The sequence below is a fragment of the Phialemonium atrogriseum genome (genome assembly GCF_030411735.1).
Source record: "Phialemonium atrogriseum strain 8032-3 unplaced genomic scaffold QBC33scaffold_14, whole genome shotgun sequence".
Lineage (NCBI taxonomy): Eukaryota > Fungi > Ascomycota > Sordariomycetes > Cephalothecales > Cephalothecaceae > Phialemonium > Phialemonium atrogriseum.
The window spans coordinates 67,196-84,252 of record NW_026848151.1 but is presented as its reverse complement, the minus strand read 5'-3'; the positions used below and the strand labels follow the sequence as shown (position 1 = coordinate 84,252).

The 17,057-nt window shown below is 55.2% G+C and overlaps 3 protein-coding genes across 3 annotated transcripts; 2 read left to right on the top strand and 1 right to left on the bottom strand.

Annotated features, from left to right (window-relative positions):
* Positions 1-378: 378 nt before the first annotated feature.
* QBC33DRAFT_539814 (putative nadph-cytochrome p450 reductase) lies at positions 379-3,490 on the bottom strand. Its single transcript, XM_060428012.1, has 3 exons — positions 1,236-3,490; positions 901-1,179; positions 379-711 (listed from the first exon to the last, which is right to left on the bottom strand). Exons 1-3 carry the CDS (start codon positions 3,015-3,017, stop codon positions 694-696), a joined length of 2,079 nt encoding a protein of 692 aa, XP_060282896.1. The 5' UTR covers positions 3,018-3,490; the 3' UTR covers positions 379-693.
* Positions 3,491-4,770: 1,280 nt separating this feature from the next.
* Positions 4,771-12,888, top strand: QBC33DRAFT_83395 (cell morphogenesis N-terminal-domain-containing protein). The gene is made up of 2 exons (XM_060433123.1): positions 4,771-4,856; positions 5,078-12,888. Exons 1-2 carry the CDS (start codon positions 4,853-4,855, stop codon positions 12,796-12,798), a joined length of 7,725 nt encoding a protein of 2,574 aa, XP_060282895.1. The 5' UTR covers positions 4,771-4,852; the 3' UTR covers positions 12,799-12,888.
* Positions 12,889-13,252: 364 nt separating this feature from the next.
* QBC33DRAFT_472810 (ribosome 60S biogenesis N-terminal-domain-containing protein) lies at positions 13,253-16,917 on the top strand. Its single transcript, XM_060425213.1, has 2 exons — positions 13,253-13,447; positions 13,504-16,917. Exons 1-2 carry the CDS (start codon positions 13,291-13,293, stop codon positions 16,776-16,778), a joined length of 3,432 nt encoding a protein of 1,143 aa, XP_060282894.1. The 5' UTR covers positions 13,253-13,290; the 3' UTR covers positions 16,779-16,917.
* The last annotated feature ends 140 nt before the right edge of the window (positions 16,918-17,057 follow it).

The following is a 17,057-nucleotide window of genomic DNA, read 5'->3' as shown; positions in this document are numbered from 1 at the left end:
TGCCCGCCGCAATTGCAGTGGTGAACTGCTGGGTATTGATCGATGGCTCCATCCGGAGAGTGTATCGTCCTCCATGTCTGGGTTTGCCTTGGCTCCCAGATCCTTGGACTGTATCCTCCTCTCTTGTCGCCTTCGATGCGATGTTCCGACCCCGGGTCCAGGACGCAAGGACAACCCATTTTGGCTCCAAGATTTGCAATGTCCCATCCTTGGATCAGCCATCTCAAGCGCCAATGGCCAGGGAGCCTGCTCGATGTTGCTTTGGGTAAGAGAGGAGTTGAATATCCGCTGTCGGATACGGATAGGTACCTAGACAGGAGTCTTATCTGCGGGCTCACCCCAGAGTTAGTGAGACACTTGGTGAACTACACTCCCGTCGGACATAAGTGTAAACGCAAAAATGTTGTCCCTGGCCACGAGTTTCGTCCAATGTACATACAGTACATATACAGGCCAAGAGCTGTTGAGAAAAAACAAGCACCAACATCAAATTGTCTATTTCGTAAGCAGCATAGCCGACTATATAAGATAGCTATGTTCGAGGAGACCCATTATAGAAGCAGAGACGGACGCAGAGCCTGAACCCATACAAGAGAACGTAAGAAGTGCTCCGACTCCTCTATTCCCATTTCAATGCACACCCACGCCTGAAATATCTGCGGCCAGTTCATTGGAAGAGGGCTATTATTAACTCTAAGACCAAACATCCTCCTGTAGATTAAAGTCAGCGTTTGTTTGGTATAAAGGGGGAAAGTAGTTTGGACCAATTCCACCCGCGTGCCCCACCAGCAGCAGCTTCAGAAACTCTGGTTGGGGGTGGGGATGGGATATGGAGGATAGGGATTGGGGGGAGGGACTCAAGGGCCAAACCGTGGCGTGGCGTGGCGGGGCTGGACGTACCTGGTATTGGTTGGAAGATCTCATGCTCTTGACGATCTCCTCTGCCTTCGCCTCGGGAATGTTGCGTTGGCCAGCGATAATTTGGGCCAGAACCGAGTTGACCTCACGAGCCATGTTTGCGGCATCACCGCAGACGTAGAAGTACGCCTTCTTCTCTAGCAGCTCGTTGACCTCCTTCTCGTACTCCTTGAGCCGGTGCTGGACGTAGACCTTCTTCGGCCCGTCCCTCGAGAAGGCCAGTACAATCTCGAACTTGTCTCCCAGAGCCTTTTTGTATTCCTGAGAGAGCGTCAGCGCGAGAATGAAGACGTCCTCGGTACACGGAAGTAACTTACATCCCATTCCTTATTGTATAGGAAGTCTTCGGTACGTTTCCGGCATCCGAAGAACAAGATAGTCTTGCCAACATCTTCGCCATTCTCGGCCATCTTTGCTCGTTCCTGGATGAATGCGCGGAATGGCGCAACACCGGTGCCCGGACCGACCATGATGACAGGCTTAGACGGGTCCGACGGCAGCTTGAAGTTGGAGTGGCGTACGTGTACGGGGACATGGATGCCGTCGTACTTATTCCTTGGTCCCGTGATCTCATAGCTCAGTCCAAACGGCGTCGGGTTCGGGTCCCCGTTCTGCTTCTCCTTGAGGGCCAGAAGATAGTTGGTAGCGACCCCGCGGAACGGGTCTTCCCGGCCGACGATCATCTGCGACTCCACCACGGCTGTGATGGAGATCTTCTTGGGCTGGACCAGAGACGAGGAAGAGATTGAATAGTAACGCGGCTGTAGCTTGGTAACACCCTCGATCAGAGCGGAGAAGGGGATGTTGGTCCACTTCTTCCCTTTGCCGACGATGCTTAATACCCTGGCGATGTTGAGATGATGGGAGCTGATCTTCTCCTGGAAGTAGTCCTTGTCACCACCGAGCTTGGCCATCTCAGTCTTGGTCCCTTCATCAGGTGCGAAGGCAGCCAGGGTAGCCAGGAATTGACGGGACACGGGGGCACAGATTTCCATGTGGTAGCGGACAACTGCATCGTACGTGGTGGGCGTGGGGAATGGCACCTTGGCGGTCGGCTCCAGAGCCTTGACGCTCACCACGTGGTCTCGTTTGCTGGTGAGGCCGAGAACGTCAAGGAAACGGTCCACCTCTTCACCAGGGTTGGTGGGCCAGACGGCGATGTGGTCACCAGTCTGGTATGTCAGATTCGAGGCGCTGATGTCAATCTCCATGTGAAGGCAGTTCCGGTCCTTGACGGAGAACAGTTCCCGTGATTCGGCGATGGGCGCAATGTAGGGATTGTGAGCGTTGAAGGGGCCCTTGGCAGCAGCCTCGAGATGCATCTTGTTGGGTTCTCCCAGGTAGACCTCCTCCGATTCCTTGCTGAGCTCCTCGCGCTCGACGATGCTGAAGATGGGTTCGTAGACAGCCTCACGCTCCTCCAGGCCCATCTTCTCGGCGAGAGCGGCCCACATGGGGTCTTTCCAGGCTAGGAAGTCTTCTTCCATTGTCCCTGCTCCATCGTCACCCTCGCCGGCCTCGCCGATCCGGTTGGCGCCAAGCTTCTGCAATGCTGCGTTGACGTTGCGAACCATGGAATTATAGTGCTCGTATGTGTTGTTGCCAAGACCGAAAGCGACGTAGTTGAGGTTCTCCAAGGCGGGATCATTGTCCTGGGAGAATGACACGCCTTCGCCCGTGATGAACTCATAGAAGTCAACCGCATTGTCCGTCGGCTCGCCTTCGCCATAGGTGGCGAGGACGAACATGACAATTTTGTCCTTGGGGATGGCATCGAGGTTCTCATAGTCGTAGTCCTCGAGGTCGGCAACCATTGTCTCGAGTCCGAAACGACTCTTGCCTTCCTTTGCGAGCCTTGATGCGTAGTCCTCGGCTGTGCCGGTCTGGGATCCGTAGAGGATGATGCAGTTCTTTCCGCTTTCGTCCATCTTCTCGATGATGTTCCTTGTCTTGCCGGCCTTGGCTCCGCCGGCATTGGCGAAGGAAGTCGCATAGGGATCTTTTGTCACGCCCCATAGCTTGCCCTTGGTGAAGTAAGCGACGGTACCCAGAAGGATAATCCCCAGGACAATAATGTCCAAGGTGTCTAGTTCGGCCATGTTGGCGGATTGGGATTCGCTGTTTTCCTTAGAGCGATTTCGGGCCCCACGTGCTCATCAGCCAGCTAAACGAGGCAGAAGAAATATATGTAGCTGTGGTACAGCGCCGGTGAAGCGATGCGGACAAGACGGAGGGAAACCGGAGCGGGGGGATCAACAGCCGGGTGGGCGCCTCGGTAAAGGGGAGCTGGTAGAATCAGACGATGCCGAGAGGGCAGATTGATTCGCGAGAAGGAAACAATCTGATACGGGCCGCACGCCTGTTGGGGAGAGAAAACGAAAGGCCCGACTAGGCGAAATTCACGACACGACCACCCAGGTGTTGTGACAAGGAAAAAGGGGGGTGGGAAAGAAGAGCGAAAGGTGGGAAGGAGGCAGAATTTTGACAAGGCCGCGAACTTGTCGCCAGTTGGAGAGATACCACAAGCCGGCGGGGCCACAGGGTCCCCGATCTCCGGGGTTTCTCCATTTGCCAACGCTTAGGGAAATTGCCGGGACAGGTGGCCGAAGTGAGACCCACAATCACACAAGCTGGAAGCTACGAGGAGGAACGGCACTTGAACTGCTGTATGCCTTTTTTTACCTACTCGGTTATGATTTTCATTATTCTTGCTAAGTATTGTTCTTCTTGGGGGTTTGGACGCAGGGTCATGCTGTCCTGGGCGGGGGCTAGACAATTTTGGACTCCCCAATTACTACCTCCAGCTTGCATGTGAACAATACCTATGTAGATGCCCGTAGGTATAGAGCAGTACGTATGTACAGTACCTAGGTTAAGCTGCTCGGGGCTTGCTGTGAGAGCCGACGTGCATTGTCATGCGCTCTCTGATTCCTACTGTGCAGGTTAGCTGATGCCGGACTACTGTTGGAGACGCCATGACTTGGAGGGGCGGCTCGGCCTCCACACGATCCGGTCGGGTGGTCTTGGAGAATCGTTAGTATGCGAACTAACACCGAGGAACATTGTTGAACCGCGGGGAAACGGAGATGTTGAAGGGTCAAGTCGGGACCAGCATATGCGGAGCTGAGCGGGTGGGGGTAGTTTGTGTTCGCCACTTCATATCTACCTACCTAGTCTCCTGCCTCTCATTCTCGTCCTACGGCAAATTTCGGAGCCCACTTGAGGGCTCAATAGGTACGCAGTATCGGTGTTGTTTGTCGTCTCTCATTGTCTATATATCCCTCTCATACCGCCGCCCTCCTCCGGCTGTCTCTAAACGTCCCCAAACGCTCCAATTTTCTCTAGTCGAACTAAGCCTATTCTGGCAACCGTTTGAGAAAGTTCAATGACTCGCTACTGGAGGCGGATACAGCACCTACTTTTTTTTCAACCACGTGCCTGCTTCCTATGAAACATGGCGAGTTAGGTACCTATCTCTCGTCTGTCGGGGCTCCCAGAAAGACATGCCTATGTATGCAGTGCCTCAAATCTCGTGTGCTGGCGGTGAAGATCCCGTTCGCGAGACACGTTTTGCCTCTTTGACGGACAGTTTTATAATAAGACGTTCCGCCCCTTTTGTGGGCAGCACGAAACGGACCCCGCCCCGTACCTCCGTCCGTATGGGTGCACAGTTCGGGGCGGCCCTCATTTGTGATTGGTCAGATTGTGCAGGTGCCCTTGCAGAAGCGCTCTGTGACACAAAAATGGACCCCCTTGGGAGCCCGACTTGACTGCTGCTGCGGTGCTTCCAGCCTTCCGCGACCCCCATCTTCAACCTCGTCTCGGTATCCGGCCTCCGCGATCTCCTCGTTGTGGTTCCTGATTCTCTGGATCTCATCGATAACCGAATATCGTATGCCGTAGATTAGAATATGGGACTTGGGCAATCAGGAAAATGGGTGAGTCCTGCTCGCTGCCCCTGCTCGAACCTTGTCTACCTACCCAGACCCAATAATATGGATGTCACTGTGTCTCTGTATCTACTCTCTCCGTCGCCGCAAGGGCATATTTAATAACTTCAAGCGTTTCCTTGTCTCGCTATCTTGAGCACCGGATGGGGAAGGCTATCTATCCAGCTCCGTGTTGGATCATCATGCTGACCTGCCTGTCGCCGCGATAGCTCCGTCCCAGACGCTGCCAGACCACCATGTCCAGGATCCACTGAAATTTTCTCCACGAGGCGTATCGCGGCTCGACGAGGAGGATGAAGAGTGGGAGAATACCCTCAGGCCCGCCGTCTTCGACCCGACCGTCTCGAGATCTGTTGCCCATTCCCGCGAGTCGTCGATCGAGAAGTTGCAGGGCATAGACCCGGGCGGAAGTCCCTCCGTTGCCCAGCCCGCCTCCTCTGTGCACTCCCGCATCCCAACGGCGACCGCAAGGCCGCCTATTGGAGGAGTCATTGAAAGGGTCGTGGACCCCAAGGCCGCGGCGTACGGCCATCACCGACAGACGTCTATCGTTCACGGCATAGGAATCCAACATTCGAGGAATGGAAGCCTTGCGAGCTCATCCTCGAGCCCACTCAGCCCTCAGATGATTGCTGCGGCTGGCGCAGGTCTTGCGCCCGACAGGCCCGATATACTTGCTTTCTCACGCATGGAAGGAGACGGCGCGCTTGGATCTCGGCCACCTACTGCCCTCTCCGGCACCACTGCGGCATCCGGGCCCCACGTCCCTGAGAGGTCCTCGTCGGCAACAGCCACTGACAGCAATGGCTCCATGATAATGCAGAAGAAACTGGAGCACATGCACAGCGGGAAGTTGAGACGCGACCATGCGCATCACCATTCCCATTCCTCTCGACATCACAAGGACGACCAGAAGACGGTGTGGGAATACGCCCTCCATGTGCTATTCACTTCCTTCATTGCGCAAGCAGAGGAGAAGCTCAATGACTGCGTGGCGGCTCCATTTGAACCCGAACCGCAGATCGACCAGATCTGCGGGCCTGGAGTTGATCCCGCCTTCGATCAGCTCATCGTTGCACTGGGCCACATCGCGAAGCAGAAGCCCAAGCCGCTGATCGACTCGATGATGCTCTGGAGAAAGAGCAAGAGTGACGCCGCGAGCGAGGCGCGGAGCCAGCTCCAGCAGTCGAGGACCAATCTCCCCGGCGGCCCCCTCCAGAGAAGAAATACCGAACCCGTCCAGGCGGTTGGGGCAGGTGTTCCGGCCGAGGCCGGGTCCCAGAATGGCCAGACCTCGCTCGCTTCGAAGCAGGAATATGTCGCGCAGGCGGAACGCCGCTCCACCGTCTCGATATATATACTGTGCCGGGTTCTGCTGGAGGTGATCAGCCAGAGTACTCTGTCTTCGATAACGCCGGAGATGGAGGATAAACTGGAGGGGATCATCTTCGGACAGCTAAAGATTGCGGAGACCGACCAGCTGCTGATCTCTCCGTTGAAGCTCGCCAACTGGAACCTGTTCGCCCAGCTTCTCGGTGTGATGAGCGAGATAAACTTCTCCAGCGTGGCTGAACGGTTCATTATGGACCTGGATAGGTCGCTGCAAGACCTGACCGTGAAGAGCCCGACCTATGCATCTCGGGATACGGAGGGGAAGATGGAGCTGGTCTTGGGCGGCATGAAGCACCTCCGCGTCAAGACATCCCCTGATGCGTCCTGGGACCACTCTTGCGACTTCATGGCGTCGCTCGGCAAGCTCTTCAGCCGATCACACGGCCAAAAGGTCAAATCGGCATTCTGCCAAGTCTTGGAGATGCTTCTGCTTCCCATTGCTGCTAGTGCCAACAACAGCCATTTCTCGCATCCGAAGTGGAGCGAAGTTCTGGGGACCATCGGCCCCCGCCTGGCGCAGATGTTTGTCAAGCCTCGTCACTGGTCCTACACGTTCCCGTTGACGTCAACGATGCTCTGCGTCTCGCCTCCCGAGACGTTTGCCTCGCAGTGGCTGCAGTTGATCTACCCCCTCCAACCGAGGCTCAAGGACCGATATACCAGGCCCCTTTGCCTGCAAGTCATTTCGAGGCTTCTTTGGACATACATCTACCGCACAAATGATACAATGACCGGAGTCGTGCGAAAGCTGGACGAGGTGATGAAGTACGTCATCCCCAGCGCGAAACGTACTTTCAGTGCCACGGACACGGCTGTCACCGACCCCATCATCCAGATCGTCAGGATCGTTGGTTTCAAGCATCCCGAGTACTGCTTCAGATCGATCATCTTCCCATTAGTCAACGCCGACCAGTTCGGCTCCAACAGGGAACTGAAGATCGAACACCTGGACCCCGACAGGATGGTCGTGGGTATCCGAGCATTCTTGGCTGTCATGTCTGATCTGGAAAAGGGCGACCAAGGCAGGCCGCCCTTTCCCCAGTTCTATGCACCTTCTACATCCCCAGATAGGGTTCCCACGTCTCCCGCCATTAGCTCGCCACGCAATCCCGCACTGGCAAATCCCGCGGTTGTCTCCACCGAAGGAGGGCAGCTTTCCCGACCTGTCCTCGTCTCGGCTCTGACGGACGCTGTGCGAGAATACTACACAAGATTCTGCGAGATTCTTGGCAAGATCACCATTATATGCGATAATACCTTTGGTGGCCAAGCGGCCCTGGACGAGAAGTTCAACAGCCCCGGCCCTAAGACGCCAATCACCGAGACCTTCAACTTTTCCAGGCGAGATGACCACTCCAGCCCGTACGACCAGAAGCAAGCCTTCTACGAGCTGCTCCATGTCGCCGTGCAAGCCTTACCACGCTGCCTGTCCTTGGATGTACCCTTCAATACGCTGATCAACCTTCTCTGCACCGGGACAGCCCACGTCCAGTATAACATAGCCGAGTCCTCGGCACAGTCACTAAAAGCCATTGCACGCCAGTCTCACGCACAGCAGGTCACCATGGGTTTTGCGCGCTTCATCTTCAACTTCGACGACAGGTACTCCACCATGTCTGACGGGGGCATGCTCGGGCCTGGGCACATAGAAAACACATTGAGGCTCTATGTCGAGCTTCTGCACATATGGATCGAGGAGATCAGACAAAAAACGAAAGACGCGGCGACGGAGCCAGGCGAAGGAAGCGCGGCGGATAAGCGCGGCATCAAGCTCGACTTGTCGAGCATCTGGGCAGAGGTGGACCAGGTCGAAGCCCACGGGCTGTTCTTTCTCTGCTCCCAGTCTCGAAGAGTACGGTACTATGCGATTACCGTGTTGCGACTTATCACCGAGTTCGACGCGGTCCTCAGCAAGTCGAGCGGGCGGGCAAAGGACGCAACGAGGCTCATTGACGTGCTCGAAAACGACTCGATGCAGGCAATGAACTTCAGGGACGAGCATCTATCCTTGGCCGAACGCAGCAGGCTGCAGAGAGGCATGCAGAACAGCAATAACCAAGGGGCCTTGGTCGAGCTCTGCACCAGTGATGTCTCGTACGATACGACTCTCTGGTTCAAGATCTTCCCCAACTTTGTCCGGATCGCCTTCGACAAATGTCCCTTCACATTAACCATTGGCCGCGACCTGATTTGCAACAGAATCCTCCAGATGTACAAGGCGATCACCATCATCTCCGAGCCGACACGAGGCCTGTACTATGGGTCCGATCCTGGAAGCGCCCGCCTGGCAGGTAGAACGCCGACGACGCAGCCCGAGGTTCTTGTTGAGCAGTGGAAGCTGTACCTTGTGTTTGCCTGCACGACGTTGGCTGATCCTGGTAGCCTACAGGCCAATGGCGCAAAGGATGGCCAGCATCTACGCAAGGGTTCAAAGTCGGCTTCCTCCACCGACAAGATCGTGTCGGCCCGGACACTCTTCAAATACCTAAACCCACTTCTTTCCGTCTCTTCCGCATCGGTCAGGGATGCCGTCGTGGTCGCCATGGGCTCCATTAATATCCACATCTACCGCACCCTTCTTGAAGAGCTGCAAGGGCACGTCTCCCGCTGCAACGACGAGGCCAGGGCGCGGATTCACCAGAGGACTAACAGCAGCCCTCGGCGGAACCGCAAGATGGACTTGCTGCGAACCGAGATCACGCACGTGTACAAACTGACGTGCCATTTCCTGAAGGAGCCCGAAGTATACCAGGATGATTGGATCCTCGGGAACCTTGTCTCGTACGCGAAGGACCTCAAACTCTTCCTCATGGACGGCGAAGTGCAGATGGACTGGGAATTCCAGAAACTCAGGCGCCACTACTGTGGCCTGATGGAAGAGCTGTTCGAAGGCATCAATCGGACCGAAGATCCCTCGCGTTGGATGACGTTTGAGTCGCGAAAGTCTTCGTTTGCATTGATGGAAGACTGGTGCGGATACTCGCCGAACCAGGGGCAAATCCGGGCGAGGGAGGACAGTATGAGACAGTCGGTGATCGACCAACAGACCTTTGGAGAACGCGGGACCCTGACCGCTGCCATGGAGATCGAGAAGAGAAACCTCCGGACGGCAGCCCTGAGTGCCATGGCGGCCCTTTGTGGCGGCCCTATCAGCGTCACGACCGAGAGCGGCGTCGCTCTCCAGTTTGATGTGCGTAGGATGCTGACCTGGATCGAGGCCATCTTCAATTCCGGAAGCGACCGCGTAAACGTCATCGGAAGGAGAGCCCTCAGGAATATGATCGTCCACAACCGGGAGTACCCGTATCTTTTGGATCATTGCATCGCGAGATGCTATGTAGCCGACGTGCCGAAGGTCCTCGAAAGCTACTTCACCGTGGTCACCGAGGTCTTGCTTGAACACACCGACTATCCATCCCCGTTCTGGAAGCTCCTTGGGCTTTGTCTTTTCACTCTGGGAAATGACCAGAGCGAGATCCGGTCCAAATCGGCCCATATGCTGAGGGCGCTTGAGGAGCGACAGCAGCAGGGGCGCATATCCAAAATCCAGGACTTCGACATCAGCATATCGGACAAGACAAAGGCCGTCTATAAGCTGGCCCAGTTCGAGATCTCTAAGCGGCTCGCAAAGCAGCACAGCGATCTCGCATTCCATATCTTCTCCGAGTTCACTCTGTGCTTCAAGGACCTCGAGGATGCCGCGCAGAGGAACGTTGTTGCCGTGATCCTTCCCTGGATCCAGTCGATAGAGCTGAAAGTCGATCCCAACGGCGGGCCAACTGCTCAGTCGTATGTCCTCCTGGCAAACCTGCTCGAGATCACCATCAAATCCAGCTCGGCCCTGCACAACGAAGTACAAGCGCTCTGGCAAGCTCTAGCAACGGGTCCTCATCCCGGCAACGTGCGCCTTGTCCTGGATTTCATCATGTCTCTCTGCCTGGAGAGGAGGGAACAAAACTTTGTTGAATATGCGAAGCAGATTGTTGTCTTCCTTGCAAGCACCAATAGCACCCCTGGGAACAAGGTTGTCGAGTTCCTGCTCCTGCAGATCACCCCTAAGGCCATGGTCCCCAACGAGAAGCGGGAAGCGGTGCCGCCCCCTCCAGATGTCGCCTCGTTCCCTTATTGCGCAGACTTGTCGGACGTGCTTCCCGTGGGCACGAAACAAGCAGGATTCTCCCTGGGCCAACTCTGTCTTGTCTTGCTGGTCGATCTTATGGTTGCGCCAGTGAGTCTCGTTCCGGACAACGTGCCTGTCCTACTCCAAGTGGTGACCATCCTGTGGGATCACTACACAACCCTTGTCCAAGAGCAAGCTCGCGAAATGCTCGTCCACTTGATCCACGAGCTTGTCATATCACAACTGGACGACGACACGCCGACTGCTATCAAGACAGCAATCGAGGATCTCATCGACTCGATACGACGACACGATCGCTCTGTCGTCTGGGGATACGAAGATAACAATGGCAAGGTGGACGAACCAGATAACAAAGTGCCCCCCAGCATGGAACATCTCGCTGGAGAGGTGGTCAGGACCTTCGAAGTCGCGTTTCCCGGTATCAAGGAACAGTGGGCCCGGCTGTCGTTGACCTGGGCAACCTCTTGTCCGGTCAGACACCTCGCGTGTCGCTCGTTCCAGATGTTCAGATGCATCCTGACGTCCCTTGACCAGTACATGCTTGGGGACATGCTCGTCAGACTCTCAAACACCATTGCCGACGAGGATGCCGAGATTCAGACCTTCTCCATGGAGATTCTGACAACGTTGAAGACGCTGATCTCGAAGCTCGATGCCGAGAAGCTTGTGACATTCCCACAGCTGTTTTGGACTACGTGTGCCTGTCTGGAGTCTATAAACGAGCGGGAATTCCAAGAAGCCGTTGAGATGCTGCAAGAGTTCTTGAGCAAACTAGACTTCCGCTCTCCGATTGTCCGGAAGCTGCTCTTCGACGGCAAGCCTTCCAAGTGGGACGGTCCCTTTGATGGCTTACAACCACTGTTGTACAAGGGACTCAGGTCCTCGACGTGCCTTGGACCAACACTGAGCACCATGAACAAGCTCGTACGGCTTCCCAACGACAGCCTTACCGGTGACGACAGCCGGATATTCTACACCGTCTTGGCCAATTTTCCTCGCTTCCTTCACGCAATGGATGGTGAGGTTTTGGGAGCCGAAGTTGTCCAGACTGCCGATAACCTCCTGGCTGTCGCGGACGCCCAGGGGTACACCAGCATTGCCTCGGTGCTGGATGCCTACATTGGCTTGAAATATCAATCTGGCGACGAATTCATCTCCCAATTGTTCGGCGCGCTGAGGGAATACTTCCTTCCACAGTTGGACTTCCAGATGATCACAATGCTCATGGGGTTTCTCACCAACAACACGGCCTGGGTCAAGGTCAAGACGATGCGCATCCTCTGCGTCATCATACCCGAGGTGGACATGAAGAAGCCCGAGATAGCCGGCCATGGCTCCGACCTCATCTCGCCCCTTCTCCGGCTGCTGCAAACCGAGTTCTGCATGGAAGCACTGGAGGTACTGGACAATATCATGGCCATGTCGGGGTCCTCGATGGACAAGCACCACCTCCGCATGAGCATGACTCGGTTCACCTCCAAAGCAATACGGAAGGAGTATGAACGGACGCAAAGCTTATTCGGAATCCCCGAGCAATCCGGCTGGGCGATACCCGTACCGGCCAAAAAGACCGAGTCGACGAGGGCTAACATTCATGCTGCCTTCTACATGTGTCAGGGAGGCGAGGGCGTCGTCAACGAGGCGACCCCTTCGCAGGAAGTCGAGTTCCATGCCGACGGGTTCCCCTACGGTTACTTCCCAGCTCCAGAGAGGGCGGACACGATGATGTCCGACGACATGCGAGGAGGTGAAGGGCATATGGGCGGCGACCTTGTTTCCATGCTGGACAGCCTTGACGACTTCTTCGACGACCTTCCCAACAGCCCGCCGAGTGATGGGCGATCCTCGAGGACGATAACAGAGTTCACGCCAGACGCTTTCGAGTCCGGCGCCCAGCTATACGACGAACAGATCCTGCCGATCCTGCACCAGGCGTCGAATAACACGTCATTCCAGAATGGGTTCGTGGATCATCGGCCTACCATGATGTCTCGAGAAGGTAGCGCAAACACGATGAACCCGGCTGCTTTCAACAATATTGGCCCGGCACAGCCTAGCCCTCGGCCTGGCCTGCATGCGCGATCCATCACCTCTCCGAGTGCGCCGGCATCGTATAATCCGCAGGCAGGCGACTCCATGACCGACGATGAGTACACCGAGGACGTTTTTTCGGACGGTGACGACGAGCGGCCACACGCCGGAGGCGGTGAAGGATCCTTCTTCTTGGAGAACATGATCAGGCCTCTAGCGCACAGCACGAGGTCGCGAATGCGGAGGCTAACCGGCGGCCGCTCGAGAGAAGAACGGTTCCCGATATCGCCACAGATGCCGCCGAGGGTCCCAAATGCATTCTTCACACACCAAAAGCCACAACCACCGCAGGGAGATATGCTCTAATACGAGGGCCATTTTCGAATATCGAATATCGATTATCTGCAGTAATGAACAACTTTGATACCACTAGGAAATACTGCCCATGAAGAGAGAAGGGGGCGAGAATGTCGATATATAGGGAGGAGGTAGGAGCTATTTATTAGTATAAAGTAAAGCATGGCGCAGTCACTGTAACTTTTCTACAGCAGGTTGAATGTTTAGGGAGTTGGCGCACGAGATAGTTGAGCAACACTTGCTGCACCTCAAATAGTGTCTCGAGGAATTTGAGCCTCGAGGGAGTCAGTCGTTTGAATGCGAGAGATTCTAATAATAATTGCGATTCGTTGGATGCTGGTAGAATGTGGCGCACACGTCACACACATCCCCGGGGTGGATGCAGTGACAGAATCCTTATCGATAAGGCTGTGTGGGGTTCTCTAGGGTGATAATCTGAGCATCTTCAAAATTTCCCGTTGGACTCGAGGACGAGGAAAGGGTTACAGGCGGCACGCAAAGATGTCGAAACGATCTTCTCGCGGTGCTGACTCCGGGGATATTCCCCGGAAGAGGCTGAAAGTGGTTCATGAGCCTCCAACCCACGAAGAGGTTCACACAAGCCGTCAATTGACGCAGCTGCTCTCCTTCGAGAACGACTTGAAGAAAGCTAGACATGGTAACTAGACGGCTGTCACTATGCTCTCCATGTGCCTTTTCACTAATACTCCCAAGGCCTGCAATCCTTTAAGGTCGTCCTGGACAAGATCGTGTACGAAGATGGCGACCATGAAGCCGAGCGCAAGCTGCTGTTCGACTATCTAAACTCAACGAAACCCCGGGACTACGAGGAAGCGCCAATCTTCCTCTCGGAGATGATGGAGACTTGGGTCTTTGCCGGGCAACACAACGATGACAATGTCATGTCTGCGGTCCCAGCCATCGTGGCCCTCCTCCTCAGGATTCTTGGCCAGACCTTGGAGATGGTCCCTTACGGCTTGGGGATATGTCGGACACTACTGCAGAAGCGCCAGCTGGAGCTGATTGCTCGCAACCTGTCTGCCGATAAGGGGAAGGAGTTTGTGATATCACCTATGTTGCGGCTCTTGCGAGAAATGATCTGCTTCGACGGCGGCGCGGTTGCAATGCCCATCTTCCGCGCAAGGAGCTTCACCTTCAGGTCTTTGGGCAGAAACATGAGCATCAAGTATCTCGGAAAGGGTCAGGAAGAGCGGAAACGGCCCTCTGGCCGAACCAATGCGGTCAGGTTCTTCCTCAGCGCGCTCAAGTTTCTGAATCAGGAGGCCAAACGGGAGTTGCTGTCGCAGAAGGACGTTACCTTCGCTCTCATCAGGACGATCAAGGACGACCCCCCTTACCTTGTCATCGATATCCTCACTGCGTTGAAGGCGCATGTCTTGCTCGATACCAAGCTCCCACGCGATGTCAAGGGCAGAGTGCTCAATGCGAACACCTTGTCTCGAATCGCTCCGCTTTACACCTACAAGCAAGAGGATCCCGAAGCAGAGGGCCGAGAAACTGTGGCCGAGATTGCTCATGATTTCCTCCAATTCTCATGCACCGTTCCATCTGCTGGAATCCTCCGACCGCAGTCAGGATTCTACCCGGCAGGAACAGAGCAGGAAGCGGAGTCGCTCGTCGAGTCCCGTCGAGCGGATGATCTGGGCCTCGAAAATATCGTCTGGATGGACCAGTTCAGGCAAGAGACTACGGTACGGAATGTCGTCTTGTCTGATTTCATCCAGAACCTACGTCCATGGTCGAACGTCAAACAAGCCGAGCTACTTATCTCCATCTTCACGGCTGCACCCGAGCTGGCTGCAGACTACTTCTTCAAGAAACAGGGGTTTACATTCGAGCCCAAACTCTCGGCGACTTGGATCGGTTATGCGGCACTCCTTTTCGGCACCCTCACTATCGATATCCCCAAATACTTTGGCCACCCGGGTGGCTATTCTCCCTTCCCGCCGCCCACCTCTGTCGTCATGGACAACATCATGCCTCCGCCGTTGAACCCCAAGGCGCTCACCCGCTGCTTCTCGCAGAAGTCTAACCTAATATCCTTTTTTGCCACGCGGTTGTTGGTTGCTGCTGTGGAGAAGCTCGATAGGGTCGTCAAGCTGTATCGGGACCCCTGCCATTCCAATAAGGAACTATGGGGCGAAGCGGCGCGAAGACTAGTCGACGAGTTTTGCCAGCGGAGTCTTAGCATAAAGGACATACTCGCCTCATACCGATCCATCCCCGAAAGAGATGTCCTTCACCGGGAAGCTGCCAGCCGCTTAGTGCGGCTCTACTATGAAGTCATTCCTCAAATTGCCTTGATCGCGAAGTTTGACGTGTCCCCTTCTCTTGTGGTCGCGATCGAGCGGCTGGACAAGAGGGAACTCGGCGACACTCGAGACCAAAATTTGAGCCTCATTGAACTGGAGCATCTCCTCGTGATCGCCCGCTGCTCGCCCGGCATGCGCTGGTTCGCGAACCTGGGTGGCCTCGCGCTCTCTCCCTTCACGACCTTACTACGGCTCACTGTCGACACTTGGCAAGGGCTCTCTTCGGATAAGATATTGGATGTCCTCAACTTTATAGCGAGAGAGCAGCAGCTCGTCGTCTCCTCACCCGGGCAGTCCGGCTTGGCCCCGATAATCCAGAGCTTCCGCCTCCTCAAGGATGCGAGCAAGACCGAGTCTATCGCCGAGATTTGGGCGTTCTTGGACCAGTGCATGAGTCGATGTGCGACGAGACCGATCAAATACCTCGATATGACGGGAAGTCTCTTAGAGGAAGAGATCCAAACCGATGGCGCATCCATGCAAGGCTCCGTTATTAGCCCCCTGACAATGGCGATTTTGGAGCAGCTACCTTCGACTGTGGGAACAGGGGATAACAAGGCGCTTCCAACTCTCGCCGAGTTTCTTTCCCATTTTGTGGGATTCTCGAAGCTTGCTGGAGGAGACGCCGCTCTACTGGACTGCATCTTCCGAAGACTTCGAGTTTGCTTCCCCGAAAGCCTGCAAGCAGGGATGCAGGTGGCAGTTCCCGATGCCCCCGGTCCGGCACCCACCTCTGGGCCAATGGATAGCGACACGCCCATGCTCGACAGCACTCCGAGGACGTTAAACTCGACGGACGAAGAGGGTTCCAGCACCGATGCCAAGTCGATAGATGAACTGTTTGCGAGCCCAGTGGGCCTGGAGCTGGACAACTCGGCTCTGACACGGTGGTCAACGAAGACAGTTGACGAGCTGATCGACGAGGGTTACGCGGCGAGACTGATTTCGTTGCTTGCGTCCGAGCACACGAGCATCCGCAAGGAGGCCCTCACCAACATCTTAAAGATGGCGGTGAGGATACGGGAATCTGACTATGACGAGAAAGACCAGTGCTGGTTACTCTTGGCAGAGCTCGCAGAATCAGCCAAGAGGCAGGTCGACAGCACGCCGATCCCAACCCCGATTGTTGCGTTCGCCTGCCACGCACTAGGGGTGTTGAGAGATCCGCTCCATGACCTCTATCCCAAGGTCAATACTTTCCTCAACCGCGGCCCGATCTGGAACCTGGACAGGCTGCCCCTCGTGTACGAGATCGTCCAGGAGGAGCCATCGGTTGATGGGTCATATTACTTGGGCATCAGCTGGCTTGTCGCCTATCTTCTCGATAGCCTGCGCACCCCCGCAGACCTCGCCCTTTTCCATAAGAAGCGCATGTTTGAGCGCCTCCTGTCGCTGGCGAGCAACCCGTACATGAGGGCGCCTCTCAAGACGCAGTTTCTGAGGATCCTGTATCAGACGACATGCATAGAAGGAGGGAGCACCACGCTGACGACGAGGTTTGGCATTATTGGCTGGCTCGAAAGCCAGAAGGCATCGAGCAGCGGCGAGGATGCGTGGATATATGAAGCACTGATCAAAAGGGTCTGGAAGACGGCGGATGAGGAAAGGATTTTGTCATGGAGTAAGGGAGGAATTAGGGATGTTGTGGATGCTTGAGTAAATCAGATAAGACGAGATGAATGATACCAGATCATACACACAATGTCTGATTGTCTTTTAGCTTTATTGGAACTCTATAACTTTGTTTACCAGCTAACTAAGGCAACTTACTATGTGTAAATACACAGAATATGAGCAAAAAGTTTCATCTGAACTGGGTGCTGCGAGGGATCAGGCTTAGTAAACAAGGCGGGGTGTGTGTGAATAAAAAATCAAGGGTATGGCCAAAAGAAAAGGGAACATGCCTAAAATGCAAGCTACTAGGTACCTTCTAGG